General features: G+C 39.4%; 1 protein-coding gene across 1 annotated transcript; it reads right to left on the bottom strand.

Annotated features, from left to right (window-relative positions):
- Nucleotides 1-1,119: 1,119 nt before the first annotated feature.
- LOC148973491 (zinc finger MYM-type protein 1-like) lies at nucleotides 1,120-4,716 on the bottom strand. Its single transcript, XM_089119976.1, has one exon. The coding sequence runs from the start codon at nucleotides 3,884-3,886 to the stop codon at nucleotides 1,700-1,702; it is 2,187 nt and encodes a 728-aa protein (XP_088976102.1). The 5' UTR covers nucleotides 3,887-4,716; the 3' UTR covers nucleotides 1,120-1,699.
- Between the last annotated feature and the right edge of the window lie 13,999 nt (nucleotides 4,717-18,715).

Raw genomic sequence — 18,715 nt, 5'->3', positions numbered from 1 at the left:
TGCGTGCGAGAGCCGACGACGGTTATGCAGAGGCTCTGCTGAAATATCAAACCATCCTCACTGCCCAGACGTTTTTACGCATCTTCCAACAAACAACTCCACTTTCCAAGTATTTGCAAACTAGAGGAATGGATTTGCTCACGGCCCCATCGCTTTGTCACAAGCACACAAGGGTGTAAAGACAGCAACAGACGCATGTGTGCAATGGGCCAATGGAGAATTAAATGTGTGTGTGACTGTGAGACAGACGCAGAAGTGGAACATGCGCTGCCAAACCGGAGACCAAAGAAGACAGAAAAGATTCCAGGCGAGTTATGTGATGACACAACCATATCAGATGCTGACAGCAAGTATGAGGTACAAGTGCACAATGTCATTCTGGATGCCATTATTGAAAGTATTTCCCGACGTTTTGCTAAAAACAGAGAACTATACACAGATTTCGCAACTTCTTGATCCCCAGAATTTCAATGACTTGAAATGTAACGGTGTAGGCCTACCTGTAGGCGCACTCAATGCCCTGAGCGCCAAACTGATCGGACACGATAGCAGAGCAACTCCTGAGGCATTACAGGGTGAACTACTTAGCCTGGCTACGCACTGGTACAAGCTGAAGGTGTCTGTGCGCGAAGAGTATCTGACCAAGATGAGTACTGAGGATGGAGATGATGAGCAGACTCCAGATGAAGAATGGGATGTTGTGAACAAAACCAATCTTGCAGAAAATGTCCCATCTGTTGTTATTAGGCTATGTCCTACAAAGGTATAACCTGCTCACTGACTCCTACCATCGAATCGGACTTGGATACAAGTTTCTGTTAACTCTGTCTGTGACACAAGTTGCATGTGAGCGAAGCTTTTCCACGTTGAAATTCATCAAGAATCGATTAAGGAGCACAGCGTCACAGGAGCATCTTGAAGCCTTTATATTGATGGCAATCGAAAAAGAGACTGGTTTCTTTGGACACGGATTGCATCATTGAAAGGGTAGCGGAGAAGAGCGCGCTGATGCAATAAGGTAGGTCATGCATGCTTCTTTTTATCATACCCGTATTTTCCGCACTATAAGGCGAAAAAATGTTCTAAAATAGGTCATTCGTTGAAGGTGCACTTTATAATCAGTGGCGCCTCCAGAAATGTTTCATAGGGGTGGCCAGATGGGGCCACTTAAAATCTTGGGGTGGCACACCAAAACTATAAACCATAATTTCACCATAATTTCAGAATATGATTCTACTGTTGTAGTAAATCGGCCTGTAGAAAACTATCAGAAAGACTTAAGGAAACTCCTACTAATATACTTTGGTTTATTGTGTTATATTTAATGTCACTAATGATATAATGTGCATAGACTAATTAAAGTACAGTACAGTTAACATTTTGCGGTGCACAACAATTTTGTTTTATTTTGCAATTATATTTGGCATTAAGTGTACATTTATTGCAAACAAAACAGTTACTGTGGAAAAGCAGATACTGGCAAATACAAATTAAAGCAAGGACAGAAAAAATCACATCTTTGCTTTATGTAACAGGACTTTCCCAACAGGGATCAATAGTCTGAATCTGATTACCAGGCTATACAGTATGTGTAATAAACATGTATATCTTTGGTTAATGTAAAACAAAAATAATTATTACTATTTCAAAAAGAACTTCCCAACAGGGACCAATAGTCTCTGATTCTGATTACCAGCCTTCAGAATAGCTTTATTCGCCTGTTGCTATGTTTTTTGGCAAACGCATCCACAAAGTCATCAAGATTAATGGCCCTAGCCCTTCTTGATTCTATACTCAGCACACCCAAATTGCTTAAACGCTCATCTGTCATGGTACTTCTCAAGGCAGTTTTGATTAACTTTAGCTTAGAAAAACTGCGCTCACAGGATGCAGTGCTCACGGGAAGTGCAAGTGCTATTTTGCACAGTTTAAACATTTGGTGGAAGACCTCCTTAAAAGGCTCCAAAAAAACAGTGAGCTCTATTAATGCCTTTGGTGTTTCCTGACCACTACTTTGCTTCCTCTCAAGAATACGCTTAAGCTGTGGGATCTCATATTGTAGATCCTCAGTACTGCAGTTGTATTGTGAGGCAAATGGAAACACTACATCTTTCTCACAAAATATGGTACTGCACGGATTCAAGGCCTGTATCCCTTTCATTATGACACAATTTTCTTTAGAAAATCTTCTCTTCACCTCAGAGAGAAGCACATCAATAACTGGAATGAATGAACCTGTCCGAAAGGACTCTTTATCTGTGCTCTCTTGTCTTTGAACAATTGGAGTGAATAAGTAATGGTCTTCAAGCAAAGAGCTTGGTCTGACCTGACGGCCTGAAGGTGTGGCACTGATGTTGCATTGCTCAGTAAGTGTTAAAATATTGTCCCAGATGTCATTAAAGAGAGAGCCCTCTCTGTAACTCTCCAATGTGTCAACAAGAGAGTCAACAAGTGTGACAGCTGTGCCCAAATCAAGTTGTGGGGACTGTAAAATATCTGACAGATATTTTATCTCACCAAGAACACTGGTGAATGTTACAAGGAGGCTAACAAACTTGAAATCTATTTGGGCTAATAAACCTCTTGCCTCCACAGCTCTGTCACCATTTTGCTCTTCTGATATTTCTTTTAGTAGACGTATGATGGCTGACAGTCTGTCTCTCACTGTCTTGCAAGCATTATACCTACATGCCCACCGTGTCTCTATCAGTCTTTGTAACTCTTTTGGGGCCCCCTGAAACATCTCCCTCTGTACCTCAAGCCATCTTTGGTGCACATATGACCCTGACACAAAAACATACAGTTTCTGCAAAAGAGAAAAGAAGCGATTAGCTTCAGGGATGCATTTCACACTGTCGACTAATACTAAATTTAAACAATGCGCATTGCAGTGCACATAAAAAGCTAAAGGGGCCTCTGATTTCATGCGTGCTTGCACACCTGTGTTTTTTCCGCTCATGACTGAGGCTCCGTCATATGCTTGCCCTACAAGGTGGTTTTTGTAGTCAAGACCATGCTTCTGCAAAATTTGAATTATTTTCTGTGAAAGAGCTGCAGCATCAAGACGCTGTGCTGCCTCAAAGGCAAGGAAGCTCTCACATACTGACCCATTGTAATAGTATCTTATTACAAAGGACAACTGTTCTTTTTTGCTTAGGTCTTTAGTCTCATCGACCAAAATGCTGAAAGCCTCACTTTGGGAAACTTCACTAGTTACTGAAGTGCGGACAATTTCAGCTAGACAGTCAATTATTTCATTTTGTGTGTCATGCCCAAGATATGTTGCATTTTTTTGACAAGTCATTTTTCTTTTGACTGTGGGATTGTGTTTGGCTAGCAGTCCCATAATAGCGAGAAAGTTTCCTTTATTCTCACCTTCTGATTCTTTATGTGGTCTCTGTGCTATGTTCTGCGTAGCTGTGAGAAGCAGGGTTTCTCCAACAACTTTAATGTACTCTCTATTTTCCTTCACTAATTTATTGTATTCCGCATTTAAAGAGGCTGAGAGAGAGGATGTGCTTGCAGCGGATTTTTCATACTCTGCCCATGCTAACATTGCATTAGTATGTGCTTCAGATTTGGCATGACCTAAAAATCCCCCATCTTTGAAGGTTGCCTTTTTCCAATGTTTGAACCCCTCTTCAGATGTAAATACTGAATCACCTGAAGAGGGGAGACTGAAGTGCCGGCAGGCATAACAGTAAGCAGAGTCTTTACTCTGAGAGTATTCCAGCCATTTATGTGTGGTGTACCAGTCTTTAGAGAAGCAGCGTCTTCTGTCCCCTTGATAGGTGCGAGGGAAGATTTTCAGATGTGGCTGCTTGGGCTGCTCTGCTCTTGACTGGGAGATATCTATAATGAAACAAAAGGCAAAATTTATTCTCATATTAAAGTAATAATGATAATAATGATAATATTAACAATAATAATAATAATCCCCTCTCATAATTATCAATCATAGCTGTAATAATGGCATTTCTATTCAGACTAATAAAACTCAACTACTAATATGAATCAAAAAGCTGCTTTAAGTGATTGTCAGATTTGTAATTTAATGGGAAACACACTAAACAAAACATTAATTTCTCCAGATGATGTTACTATCTAGGCTACCCATCAATTTTATTATTAGGGACACGTGATCATGACTTCACCTGTTGGTCCAGGAACACGTCTAACACCTTCTTTTGCCGTGTCCTGCCACGCTTCTGTGATCAATGGTGTTGACTGTCCCTGGGCTGCTGCTGTCTGTTCTTCCTCATCATTGTGTTCTGTCACTAATGCTGGCTGTGTATCCTTGACATGCTGCTCTGTCTGTTCCTCTCCTCCATCCTCCTCTTCCTTCTCCTCCTCACTATTACTAAGCCTCTGTCGCTCCCCTGCTATCTCTTTCACTCCTCCTTCTGTACTTTTCTTCTTAAAATAAGAAGAGATGTCTGTGGACTTTCTCTTCATTGTCTGAAAATTTACATAACATATACGAACAAGCTAACGACGTTAGCTAGATAACGTTAACTTATGTCAAAACGTGTCAAAGACACATCAAAGCTGCTGTAACAGTATACTGTAACCATTTCACACTTAAAAATCACGACTCACGACACATAATTCCCCGTCTTCTTTTACTAAAGATATTTTTGACTTATTTACTTACCGGTAGTCTTTGTCTTCTTTCTTAACTTCTTTCAAAGAAAGACCGACAGCAGAGATGACGGGCACGCGCTGATGAGCTGTTGCTGTCTGTGCGCGCCACAGCGGCATGGACGGAGGGGGGCGGGGTTGGGTTCAGGGGAGTACTGGCTGTGTGTGCGATCGCTAGTCTAGCGCGGCTTGCCTGCTAGTGTGCCTTGCTGTGCATTAGGGATGAAATGTAAACTGAAGCTACTAAAATTTATACTGGCCAGTGGGGTGGCCAGTGGGGTGGCCAGGAGTCGACCAGGGGTGGCCACGGCCACCCCTGGCCACCCCCTGGTGGCGCCCTTGTTTATAATCCGGTCGGATTATATTTTTTAATATATTTTAGAACGTCATATATAGGGCGCACCGGATTATAAAGCGCATTAGATACTCCAGTCATACGTTCGACTGGGTTTGAGTTATGCATCCACTAGATGTGTTAAAGGGAATGTAGCGAGTGCGCGGCGCCGGAAGTGAGGCGTTTTTATTAGGAAGCGCGAGCGCGCTGGGGCGGCCACGTAACTTACATTCGCAGCAGAGCATGTGAGCGGAGTGGAGCGACGAGAGGGGAGCGCGAGCGAGCGGATCTTTGGACAGAGCGCAGAGAAGAGCGACATTTTTAAAAGGACGGAGCGTCGCCCTATTTCCCGCTCCGCTCACACCACGAGAAAACTCCACGTCTTTTCTCCGCCTGACTAAAGTTGCTTGCATTGTATTCAGCACCCCCAAGAGGGCCCAACACGTCTGCGAGCGCAGAGAGGGTTTTTTTCCTGCTGCTGCCCTGCTTTCAAGAAACCACCGCATGTGTCTGAAGCCTCAGACATTGTCCAAACTCCTGTTCTTGAAGGTGAACTGTAGCCTAGGCTAGATAAGGAGAGCAATTCTTCTTCTTCTTCTTCTTCTTCTTCTTCTTCTTCTTCTTCTTCTTCTTCTTCTTCTTCTTCTTCTTCAGTTTGAAACTATTTAAATTGTTATCCACGTGTTCTCTGCGCAAAAGTTCAGTTAGATGTAAGTCTGGTGGCCTAATACTTAATTTACTTTTTAATTTAACACGTTGATGTAGGCATATAGCCAATTTTTATTTATATAATTAGGCCCATTGATTCGTTTAATTTTACAGTTTTTTTTTTTGTGTGTGTGTAGGCCTATAGATGATATAAGCCAATTAAAATTTTAATAGTGCATGCTGCGCAAAAATCATAGGCTTATCAAAATCTGGCCTAATAATTAATTATCCTACTTTTAAACATTTATGTATATATATGTTTACATTTTTGTTTATATAATTTTTAGTCATATTATTAGGCCCATTTATTCGTTTAATTTTACAGAAGTTTGTGTGTACAATGGTTATAAGCCCATTTAAATTTTTATTGTGCGCGTTGAGCAAAAGTTCAGTTATCAAAGTTATGGCCTATAGTTAATTTACTTTTAAAACTTTTATGTATGTTTTTGTTTATATAATTTTGATTCATATTATTAGGCCCATTTATTCGTTTAATTTTACAGGACTTTTTGTGTATGCTACATTCCTGTTCTTACATAGGCTAGTCCTAATTTGTAATTTGTAACATGTGAAAATGTTGTTGTTGGTCTTTAGTTCTTTGTAAGGTAAGGCCAAAACCAAAAAGTGAAATACAAATAATGCAGATTTTTTTTTCGGTTTTTTTTTTTCGTTTTTTTGGAGCGAGCTGGGGGCGATTTGAGTGGAGCGCTGCAAACTGTGTTGAGCGCTGAACGGGGAGCGCTTTATGAACATTCTGTGACTCGCGAGCAGCGCCGGGGACAGTGACGAGGTTGAACTGGCCATGTGACAGAGCGGGCATAAGATGGACAAAAGCGCGAGTTCAAAGAGGAATTTAATAAGGTGGAGCGTTATTAACCAATTGATCCACTCTCAGAAAAAAAGGTACAAAAGCTGTCACTGGGGCTGTACCTTTTCAAAAGGTAAACTTTTGTCCATTTTATGTGCTAATATGTACATTTTAAGTAATATGTAAAATTTAGGTGTTAATATATTTTAGGTGCTAATATGTAGCTACATTTTATGTGCTATTATGTATTTTAGGTGCTAATATGTACATTTTAAGTAATATGTAAAATTTAGGTGCTAATATGTAGGCTACATTTTATGTGTTAATATGTACATTTTAGGTTCTACTATATACATTTTAAGTGTTAATATATACATTTTAGGTGCTAATATCTCCTTTTCTTGAGCTAATATGTCCATTTTAGGTGGTAATATGTACATTTTAGGTGTTGATATGTACATTTTAGGTGCTAATATGTACCACTAAGGTAGCAATATGCTTTTGTACAGCTTTTGTACCTTTTTTTTCTGAGAGTGTTAAAGGCGCTCCGGATTTTAAGGCGCACTGTCGTTTTTTGAGAAAATTAAAGGCTTTTAAGTACGCCTTATATAGTGCGGAAAATACAGTATATATTCTATTGTGGTTTGGTCATGGTCCTTTTTCTTTATTAAGCAGTTGTGTTGTGTTCGTCGGGCCGCTGTGCTATGCTCGTGTGTGCATGTTTTTGGTCGCTGTGCCATGCTCATGTGCATGTGTTTTTGGTCGCTGTGCCATGCTCGTGTGTGCATGTGTTTTTGGTTGCTGTGCCATGCTCGTGTGCATGTGTTTTTGGTCGCTGTGCCATGCTCGTGTGCATGTGTTTTTGGTCGCTGTGCCATGCTCGTGTGTGCATGTGTTTTTGGCCGCTGTGCCATGCTCGTGTGTGCATGTGTTTTTGGTCGCTGTGCCATGCTCGTGTGTGCATGTGTTTTTGGCCGCTGTGCCATGCTCGTGTGTGCATGTGTTTTTGGTCGCTGTGCCATGCTCGTGTGCGTGTGTTTTTGGTCGCTGTGCCATGCTCGTGTGTTTTTGGTCGCTGTGCCATGCTCGTGTGTGCGTGTGTTTTTGGCCGCTGTGCCATGCTCGTGTGCGTGTGTTTTTGGTCGCTGTGCCATGCTCATGTGTGCGTGTGTTTTTGGCCGCTGTGCCATGCTCGTGTGTGCATGTGAGGGTCCGAAATAAACTTGTTGGCTCACCTGCCACGAGGAGATGAAAAAATCCACCAGCCAAACATATTTTTTACCGGCCAAAATAATAAACAGCCTTTTTGTGTCACATATACATTAATTTATATATATGCTATATTTAAACATTTTTGTCATTATATTTCTGGTCTATTATTTTCCATTCTTACTTTTATATACACAATTTACACACATTAAAATAATATTTTTGTTGTGGCGCCTATGAAAATAGTTCTGTACAAATTAAATATCTTTGACTTCTGATTGGTGTCTTTGCAAATGTGAGCATGTTTTGAAACAATTTCTTTTGAAACTCTAGAGGAGACACAACACTAGAGACCTTTTCTCTGAAAGAAATGTATATAAAAGTGAAACTGTTTCCTCAGTCCTAAACATCCTTTTCCATTTGGCTCTTGTGTTCCTTGAGTGCTCAGATGTCAGATGTCAAGGTTGATACTGTAAGACTTATCTCCAAAGTGCTTCTATTGCTCCAGTCACATTCTGGATGCTATTTTACCATACTATTATTAAATTAAAGCAGATATGGCTGGTGTTGTGGTGTGGTTGAACAGTACGCAGCACACCTTTGGCTGGAGGCACTAAATGTTACTAAACAACATCACAAGAAGAAATTTTCTAGGGCAGAAGAACCTTGACTTGAGCCTCGATTGAAAATACATGGATTACTTTGTATGGGCAAATTAATTGTAAAGTAAATAAATTGCTGCAACTGCATAGATATAGATTATTTAAATGCACAATATTGCTACCATATCAGTTAATGGCTGATTTTCTTTTCTTTTCTTTTCTTTTCTTTTCTTTCTTTCTTTCTTTCTTTCTTTCTTTCTTTCTTTCTTTCTTTCTTTCTTTCTTTCTTTCTTTCTTTCTTTCTTTCTTTCTTTCTTTCTTTCTTTCTTTCTTTCTTTCTTTCTTTCTTTCTTTCATATTGCCATTAACATAAAATTAAAGTTAAAAACACGATTTAATAATACTGTTAAATATAAACGTCAGGAAATCTTATAATGAATATTATATTTTTTCTATTTTTATAGTCTATTTTTAATACTCTACATTATAACATTGTTATTATTCAATTTACTTGTAGCATTCTTCTAATCTATTTATACAAAATAATATGAATTTTACTTTCAGCCGTGTATATTGGCCATTTAAAATGAAAGTAATTATTGGCTTATGGATTTTAATGTCAGAGCAGCCCTATAAATCATCTTGTCACACTACTTCTAGCCACTTCTCACATTTTGCATGACCTATTGGTCAGTTTAGTAAATCCTTTGCATTATTGGCATTGAATCACTGAATCATTGAAAACACTCGCACACATCTATTATCAAGGTGACTGTGCTTTAGGGGCTTCTATCTGTGTCCACTGAGCAGTAATGAAGGCCATAACTCCAAATTACCCCCAAAGGTCATCCGTCAGGCGACCAGCAGAAGTGCTTTCACACAGTTTAAAGCTCTTCACAGTGTCTACTGATCAATACTGAGTCAATTTTGTCACAATGTTTGAATCATTCAGTGTGTTAAGAACATAATATGAACAATATCTCACCCTTTTCCTACTACACTTCCAGGCCAGTAACCCAGTCCTGGGTTTCACTAGATGTTTTAGTAAAGGTGACGCTTCATGAATATTAATACGCTGAGGATTTGACTTTGGCAGAACCTGGCGAGAGAAATGGGAGAGGAGGAAAAGGCAGATAAAATGAAGGATGATGTATTACACAGTGCCAGCGTCCATTCACTGCCAGGCACAGTGACAGGCTGACCGTCCCACCCTCCCATTTATCCCGATTAAAATCCCTCCACCTTCCTTGTCCTTTTCGCCTCTGTTGATTGCACTGGCCTCGGAATGCTAATGTGATCTGTATTTGGATTGCTGATGTAATCCATATGTTACCCGCTGAAACACTGCAGTATACGGCGTGGTTGTAAAGTAATGCAGTGTAAGCAGAGTGTATTTCCACGAGTGTCTGGGGGCCTCAATAAATCTGGCCCACTGAATCAGCTCAATTACATTTGGTATTTATGAAGTCAATCTTTTATCAGGAAAAATGCTCATTCATTTTCTCCTCATGGGCATCTTCTTCAGTAAAGAGTTTTAACCAGCTCTCTGAGGAATCACATTTCAAACTTTTGAAGCAAAAATGTTTAAGAAATTGAGGGGGGAAATATTCAAGGTAAAGGACTGTGTACTATTCATCATTTGAAGCAAATGATGTACTGTATCTGAATCTTAAATTAGGATTGTAAAATCTAGTCTGAGGATTAAGAAGATAATCCTCAGTAAAAGCGTTGTTAAGCTGCAGTCCGTAAGTTTTGCCTGTTTGTCACCATCCCTGTCTGAAACCAGAAATTGCATTAAGTTGCAGGGTTATCTTCTTTAAGTGGGTTGTGCATTGGCATGGCTCCTCGGCGCAGACAAATCTAATGTTTTGAGGTGCATGTGTGGGTTGTCTGTCAACAGACAGTGTGGATCTCCACTGTCCTTCGGAATTACAGATAACTTACTTGGGAATATGTCTAAAGTAAGAAGTTTCCCTGGAAAATGTCATCTGAACAAGTAACATGTCTGCCACTTTTGTTCTGAGCCACTGAAAAAAATCGAATGTTTTACAATGAATCACGCTACCAACGGTGATTAAATCTAACGATCGCAAAGATATTTCAGATCATGTCAAACCTTGCAAATTATTATTATTCTTATACTTTGTTCTCAAATGATTCATTTTAACAACATCAATTTTCCTTTCAATATGCTGCATAGAGCTGACGTGTGGATTCAGCTCTTAGAAGAAAATGTTCTATATAGAACCTTAAAAGGTTCTAAAGCGCTACGTATTTGGAACCCTTAAAATGCAATGCAAAATTCAAGATATGGTGGTTAAAAAATTTAGTTAATCAATATCACACGAAGAGTGCCATTTCAGTTTTTATCCTCCAAAAATCTGCATGATTAAAATGTGACATTAAGTCACTACAACAGTTAATAAACAATAATTTAATTACAACTACAAAATGTTGCAGAATAATGTAATATATGAATGAATAATAGCCTTTAAAAAACCTTTGTGCCAAAGTATTCTTTCTTGTCATTATTGAACCTTTTTTAGTAAAGAACATATAGAACCCTTTTTTCTAAGAGTGATAGCACCAGTTATGGCATGAGCAACAGCAGGTTCACAATCAGTTAAAAGGGAGTTGAACCCAGATGCCAAACTCAAAGCTGCAGATGGGCTGGATTTGGGTGCCAAACAGCTCCTTCCATCTTGAAAAGCGCCTTCCAAATGAAAATCACGCACATCGTGGGTCACCACTAATATAGCCTAACGTTATATAGCTGTTACAATTCGATTGCCTGTAATGCATTGATGCATCAATTTCACGGCAAAACACTAATTTTCAGAAACACGGTGAATGGAAAGACGGTTAGCTAATGTTAACTCGTTTACATCGACAAAAAACCCACGCAAATAGCCATTTCAAAATTTGAAACAAGTAATTTAAACATGCGTTCAACAGCAAGTTTGTCATGGTCGTTGACGTTAATTAGTAAACAAACTAGCCTGTAACGTAACAGCTACGCGATGACCAAGCGTGTTTGTCAGAAAATATATTTTTTAAATAGTTTTATATAAGTTACACTTTTACCTACCTCACGACGAAGCGTAAGTCCATTATTCCTTTGTGCAGCGGCAGGGTTGTGTCGTGGCGCACTTCTCAAAAATAACTCCAGGTGTAGTGTTAAAACACGCTCCTGAACACCAATGAATGAACTCCAAAATACAACACAGCCGGGGAGTATCCAATAACACAAACCGTAGTCAGAGTTAAAAAAAATAACTCCAAAAAATTTACTCTTTCACACTTTTTTGCCTAACTCATGATTTTTCAACTCCTGAAATTTGCTGTGTAGAAGCTGCCACGGTCTGCCCACTCAGGTGCATGGGAAACCAAGGCCTGGCTGGCATTGGGGTGCTACAAGTACACTCTGTGGTTGCACAGAAATATCCTCTGTAATGTTGACCTTCCCACAATAGCGAAAAAGGAGAGAATGCATAAAGTACACAGTTAGGCCACTCAAGAGGGGCCAGAGAAAGAGATGACCTTAAATTTGGTGGGCCTGTTTCATGAAACTGAATTGAAAAAACTTCCTCAGGACAGACTGAAGAACATCGGCTGCACGTAACATCTGGAAGGGAAGAGTTTTCAGGAACATGTTTAGATGCTTTAAATCTGGAATTGGATGAAAACTACCTTCTTTGGAACGAGGAAGTAAGTGAATGAGTGGGTGAACCCTTCCTATGGCTCCCTTCTCCAACATCACTCTAGGGGCAATTCTTGAAAGCTTTGGTGGCCGGCGTTGAAACTGAAGAGAATATTTGCTCAGTGCAGTCCACTGATGTGGACCCCCCGGCAACTGCTGCTGATGAGGTTGAAACCCTTGAGTGTCCTCACCATCTGTGAACCCTGAGGGTGTTGAGTAGATTGCTTGTGGAATCGTTGCTCTGTAATTGAGAAGCGATGATGAACCTGAGAGGCTGGCACCAAAAAAAAAAAAAAAAGGGATTGCACTGAACCTGAGTCAGTTGATGGGTGGTACTCAAACAACTTCACCTTTTTCCTAGAAGTTCTGGAACATTAGACCCAAAGAGGTATCTAGGAACAATTGAGAGTCTTCTTACAATCCTCAGGCAGTTTCACCTGTGCAAAACAGTAGGCTTCCAGTAGTCTGAAGAGCTGTTTGAAGAAATTGCGAAACAGGGGGTCAATTTTTGGTGGTTTCATTGTTCTGGTAGTGGCAAATTGGCATATTGTGTTCTCTGCACAGGTTGTACAAGCAGTAGACTCTTATTCAAAAATAGTGATTAATTCAGGACTGAAAAAAGGTTTTAAACAAGAAAATTATTTGAACTTTACACACCACCTTACGAGGCTCAACCAGCAAGCAATGTAGCACTGTATGTTAACACCAAATCTTATGCTTCATTTCAGTGCTCTATGCAGATGAGAATTATTTTAGATCATGCTTTATTGACAAAATTCAGCAGTACTTCCCTGCCACAAATAACACCATGCTATATGATAAAACCAAATTTCATGTAAAAGAGATATTTGTGTAGCCTAGTGACCGTGGCAGCAGTAATTAATCAAATGATGATTGAGGAAGGAAGGGAAGGAAGAGAGGAAGTTTTTTCCTGTAACGGGGTACATAATCTGCTTTGTAATGATGCTGCCGATTATCTTGAGATGCATGTTAAATGTACTGGCAGTACTGGATAGCAGTGTCATTATGCTGCCAATGTCTTAGTCACCATACAAATAACAGTTGCCAATTATTATTTTGGTTTCTATGAAGACCATGCTTATAAATAAGTACAAATGGAGCTATAATTCATTATAAGTATTTCTATTATATAAATATATTTCTCATTAAGACCTATACTGCATTATAATAACAGTTGTTCTTACATTCATATTATTTTAAATGTCATGCATTTGTTTTTTCAATGTGCATGCTCATAATCTGTTATACACTAATTTAAGTGAATGTGTTGTGTATGAATGTATTTATAAAGATGCAGACTGCATTGCTATAATGTTATTATAGTGAAAAAGAAATTGTATTAATTCAGATTTATTTATGTCAAATAAGTGAATATATTAATATTATTAAAGTAGCTTCACCCATTTCAACATTAATCTTTATTGAAAGTGGATCATATATGTAGTCGAAATGTAAAAGAATTTTTGAATTTGGTGCCCTCTTGACCGAGAAAAGACATTTGTATGAAAGACTACAATACCCACAATGCACCACATTGTACAGCTCCAGAAGCCATACCCACTAATCCGGTACTGTGTGCACATCAGAGAAATCATTCTTTCATCAACAAGGCTAACGTTAGCTGTCACCAGAGTTTGAAATTCATTTCATGCAAAGTTAGTTGGCTGTGGCTAGTAGGATGAGGGACGTGAGAGTGGCGGGTTTCTAAAGATACAAAGCTTAATGCAAGTGGGTGAAGTGTCCCTTTAATAGCCGTGTTGTGTTATAAATACCGTGTTGTGAGTAATAATACAGTTACTAACCTCTATAAAAGCATTATTGATGGCTTTAATTATAAAGTGAAAACATAGGATACAATTTTCCTAAAGCAAATGTTAAAGGGTTAGTTCACCCAAAAATGAAAATTAAGTCATTAATTACTCACCCCCATGCTGTACCAACCCCGTAAGACCTTCGTTCGTCTTCGGAACACAAATGAAGATATTTTTGATTAAATTTGAGAGCTGTATAACTACCACATTGGCTCCTAAGGGACTGCCTCTTGACGGCCCAGAAAGTCAATGAAGAAAATGTTTAAATATCCCAAGTGACTATCGTGGCTCAACTATATGTTTATCAAGCGACGCGAATACTTTTTGTGCGAAAAAACAAACAAAAATAACGAGTTTATTCGACTATTTCTTTTCTTCCTTGTAGGCCAGAAACGAGATTTCCTTAGATTTCCACGACGCATGCGCGAGAATTGCGATCTGAAGTAGTGTAAGCTGGTGTAAGCAGATCGCAATTCTCGCGCATGCGTCGTGGAAATCTAAGGAAATCTCGTGTAGCCTCTTCTCTACTGCCAAGCCCTTTCTTTTACTGGACACTGGTTAAGAAAGTAACCCGTTCCACCACAGTAGAGGCATAACCCATGGGATCTCCTCTCCCTCTCCTCCCGGGCGAGCCGAGCTTGACCAACCTGCAAGGGCTCGTGATCGTCGACGGGGCTGACCGCTGGCCTCTGGGTTTCCGAAAGTCCTAGGGCCCAGGACAGTGCGAGTGCATTGGTCAAGGTGATGTAGGCGAGCGTCCACTTGCAGGGCCAGCTCAATCAGTATATCGAGATCCGTAGGCAGGTCCAGGGTATAGATCTCCCAGTGGATACGGTCAGCCAGCCCATGCAGGAACCTGTCCTATTGCGCCTCCTTGTTCTAGCGGCACTTGGCAGGAAGGATGCGAAACTCAATGGAGTAATCGACAACGGGTTGGTCTCCCTGGCGAAGGTCTGTGAGTTGTCGTGCAGGTTCCTTACCGCCGACTGCTCGATCAAACACCCTCCTCATTTCTTGTGAGATTCCCTTTAATGAGTTGCCACAGTGGGCGTGGCAGTAGTAGTGGAGAGTTTGGATCATTTTACTGACTCGGATCTCTGAGTCTCGTTCAGCAAAATGAACGAATCTTTTATCAAGTCATTTCGTTCATTTCATCATTATATAATTACAATGTCATGTTAAATATCCCAAAACATCTAGTACTTAAGAAAATCTTATATTTTATTTTTTGTAAAAGATTACATTTGTAAAAATAACATAAATAACTATAGGGTAATGCAGCCAAAGCCAAATTATAAGCAACTGAAATAACTGTATTAATGGTTGTTGGGTCTCAAGGCTATTGCAGTCTGACCCTGTTAGTTCACCTCGCCTCCTCAGTGAATGCATGAACCGTGACAGTTACCCTTATATTGTATGGAATATTGCAGTGTTTGTTAGTCTAAAATTGATTTATCTGTGCACATTATTCTTTTTTTTATATTTAATCAATCTTTAATCAAAATTATTTCCACTCCTTTTTGCAGCAGCCAGCATCTCTTCTCTGATGATGTGTTTACTGACGTGAGGGTGGGGCAACCTGTCACTCACATGAGATCAACCAATAGCAAACCACAACCATCCAACAATCTAATCAATTCCAAATGGACAAAGTCATGTCTCACCCTTCATTTTTGTCTCAAGAAGCCGTTTCAGTCTGACACATATTATATATATCAATATAATTAACATAAGATGCTCATTCACAAAGTTACCATGTCAACACTAGCTTAAGAAGAATATGATAGACAGAGTTATAGACTTACTTGTGGAACTTGATGCTGTAAAACAATGGTTCTGCCATCATGTCATTCCTAGTAAATGTGGATAATTAACTAAAGTGCATGTTTGTTGCTCAGCCTGTCATTAGTTCATTAACCTCACACTATATTTGGAATATAGTTCAGCAGTGACTGACAGTTATAGCTGAGCTCTGCTGCCCTAATTGCATTTCCAGCAGTGGCAAATAACTCACCTGTCCTCAGAGAGCGTTTTACACAGAACTAAAGGCACAAGATTCTTTAGTCTCTCATTGTAGTTTACTTGTTTGGGCTGAGAAACTATTTTTTTCCAGTATAAAAAACGTCTCGGTAATGGATGTAACCCTCGTTCGCCGAGTAGGGAACAGAGACGGTCCGTCAGATGACGACGAATGGGGTTTCGCTTAGAAAGCCATGAAAATGAAAATGCCATGGGTCTATAGAATTCTTCACAGCGTATCTCCACCTTATCTCGTGCACTTAGGCACATTCAGTCATGCCAAACCATGCGCACAGGAGCCTGCTTGCTTTTATGTTATAACATTGTGGTTTGTGTGTTAATGTTTTAAAGGTGCCATCTGTCAAAAAAAATCAAATCATACTCCATATTCCATACCAGATGGGGGCAGTGTACCTCCAGAAAGGGAGTTGTGCCTCGGCCGCGCACACTCTCACGTCTTCAAACAACAGGAGCGAGCGCTGTCTTGCTCTCTCTCCTTCGCGCATATTGATCAAATCATTTAGGGCTGCAACAACTAATCGATAAAATCGATTATAATCGATTATGAAAATCGTTGTCAACGAATGTCATTATCGATTAGTTGGTCTGATTACGTCACGGGGATTGTTTACATGAAACATGCGCTTCTTACATGCGTCTTCATGAGGCGCACACGCAGTCTCTCTCCCTCGCCGCTCTACCCTGTCTCGCGCGCGCAACACGGACGGTTTGGAGCACATTATCTTCTGTCTCGCATGCGCGCTCTTGATTCCGTGAGTTTGAACTAATTTGCGGGCATCAGGAAACCGCTATCAATATGCAGCATACACGAAAATCAGTCACCTTTCGGCAAATTTGCCGTTTTGAAACCAAAATAGGTAACCTACGTTAATCGTGTATACTTTATGAAGCCATACTATAGTATAATGTGAGATAGAAATGTATATTTAAGTCATTAAATTCAAGTTAACGTAAGCTTTTCCCTCCACTGCGGCTGTCAGTCATTCTCTATTCGGTGTTCAAACAGCGTTCGGTTACAACAGTTAACATGATGAAACTCTTTCCAAGATGGGTCTATGATGGTTTTTCTATCTTGCTAGACTTTTATTGCTGTAACTTAATCACTTTCTACTGAGTGTCTGTTAGATCACAACACTATAGTAGAGTCGGCGCAGTTTGTTATTCACGTGCACAGTAGCCTAACTGAAATTTAATACTGTTAAAAGAAAAGGCTTAATAAACTATTGCAAAGATACTGTATAATACACAGTCAATATGTCTTTCTCTTTCCTTGGTGCTTTTAACTTTAATGCGGCGGACACTGAAGAGCTGCGCGCCGCCCTGTGACTGTGTTGCTTCAAGCGCATCATTCAGCGCTCGCGATGAGCATAAGCACTTTGTGCAGCTCTTTCATGATCATGTCATAATACTTTTGCACAAGGAAAGCTTATTAATAGCCTTTCTTGTTCTCTCCTATCTATTATATTTTGCTTCCTCACTAAACAGCTGTGCTTTACATTTAAAACAGCTGTGCATCTGATTTTTACAATGTTTTTCATGAATGTATAACAACAATACAAAGAGCAATGTGTAACGTTTTACCAGAGTTAGTGCTACACTTATTGTCTCTTATGTGTTCCCCACTAAGGAATGTTTTTTTCACTAAATGTTCAGATTTTATAAAATTATTGTGCACTTGTGATATTTCTAGGCTAAGTTTTGCTGAGTTATCCACTAATCTAGTTTACAATAGCTTTTTGTCATAGGTTATGGTCATATATATTTTTTTTATTTGTTGTTTTTCTATATAATGAAGTTGTCTGTATTAAGTAGATTGTTTAACACACAAAAGAGTGTGGTTTTTAGGGTTTTATTTAGTTATAATAAACAAAAAAATGAAATAATTTTTTTATCCGATTAATCGATTAATCGAAAAAATAATCGTCCGATTAATCGATTATCAAAATAATCGTTAGTTGCAGCCCTAAAATCATTTGACACGATAGTAAAAGGCTGGAAGACCGCAGTTTCACATGGAGCATTTGGAGATTTTTAGAGATTAGAGACTCAATGAACAACATCTCAACACTAAATGATAAAGACCGTCTCATAGACTACTGTCTCAAATACAAATTAAAGCACAGGCTATTATTTGAAGTTTTACAGTATTCGTTTTGTTCATATTACTTTTTTTTTGTTAGTTTGAATTAATTTGACAGACAGCATTAGCTGATGTTGACCAAGCTAACGCCATTCAGAGCTGCCAACTCTCACGAATTCACTGTGAGATCATAGCGTGAGATATGCAATTGACACTTTTCACACGCTCTCACGCCACACATCAATTTCGTCACGCACAGAAAAGGATATGGAGACCGACAGACTAGACATAGCAGGTTAGTTATGATATTAATATATAAATATATACTTTAATTATAAAAAAAATTATCAGGAGCATGCTGATGTGTATGGTGGCAACACGTAGGCTAACTTGAAACTATTTGGAGGTACAAAAAAAAGTCTATTTGCGGGTTGGAGAAAGTAACATAGAAAGTAGTTGCAGGGTTCTCGTCTCAAGTGTCACGCATTGAGTGGTTTTATTGTTGTCATCAGTTAATACACATCTTAATTATATTACATTTGGCTGAGCATTTTTAAATTAATACAATTTGTCAATAAATTACCTTTATCTGTAAGTTTTGGCCACTACCTGACATTAACTACCCAATGTTCCCTTTCACCAGACATTTTCTTTCATGAGCAGGGTCCACTTTCATCGAAATGTCATTAGAGAGCACCGGCAAGTGTCACCCGTAGCGACACGCAGTAATGGCGGAAGGCATGATGGCGGCGCCCATAGAG

The sequence above is a fragment of the Pimephales promelas genome, chromosome 15, assembly GCF_988280905.1.
Source record: "Pimephales promelas chromosome 15, fPimPro1.hap1.1, whole genome shotgun sequence".
In the NCBI taxonomy this organism is placed as follows: Eukaryota; Metazoa; Chordata; class Actinopteri; order Cypriniformes; family Leuciscidae; genus Pimephales; species Pimephales promelas.
Note: the sequence above shows the minus strand (reverse complement) of the source record. Positions and strands in the feature narration are given on the sequence as shown.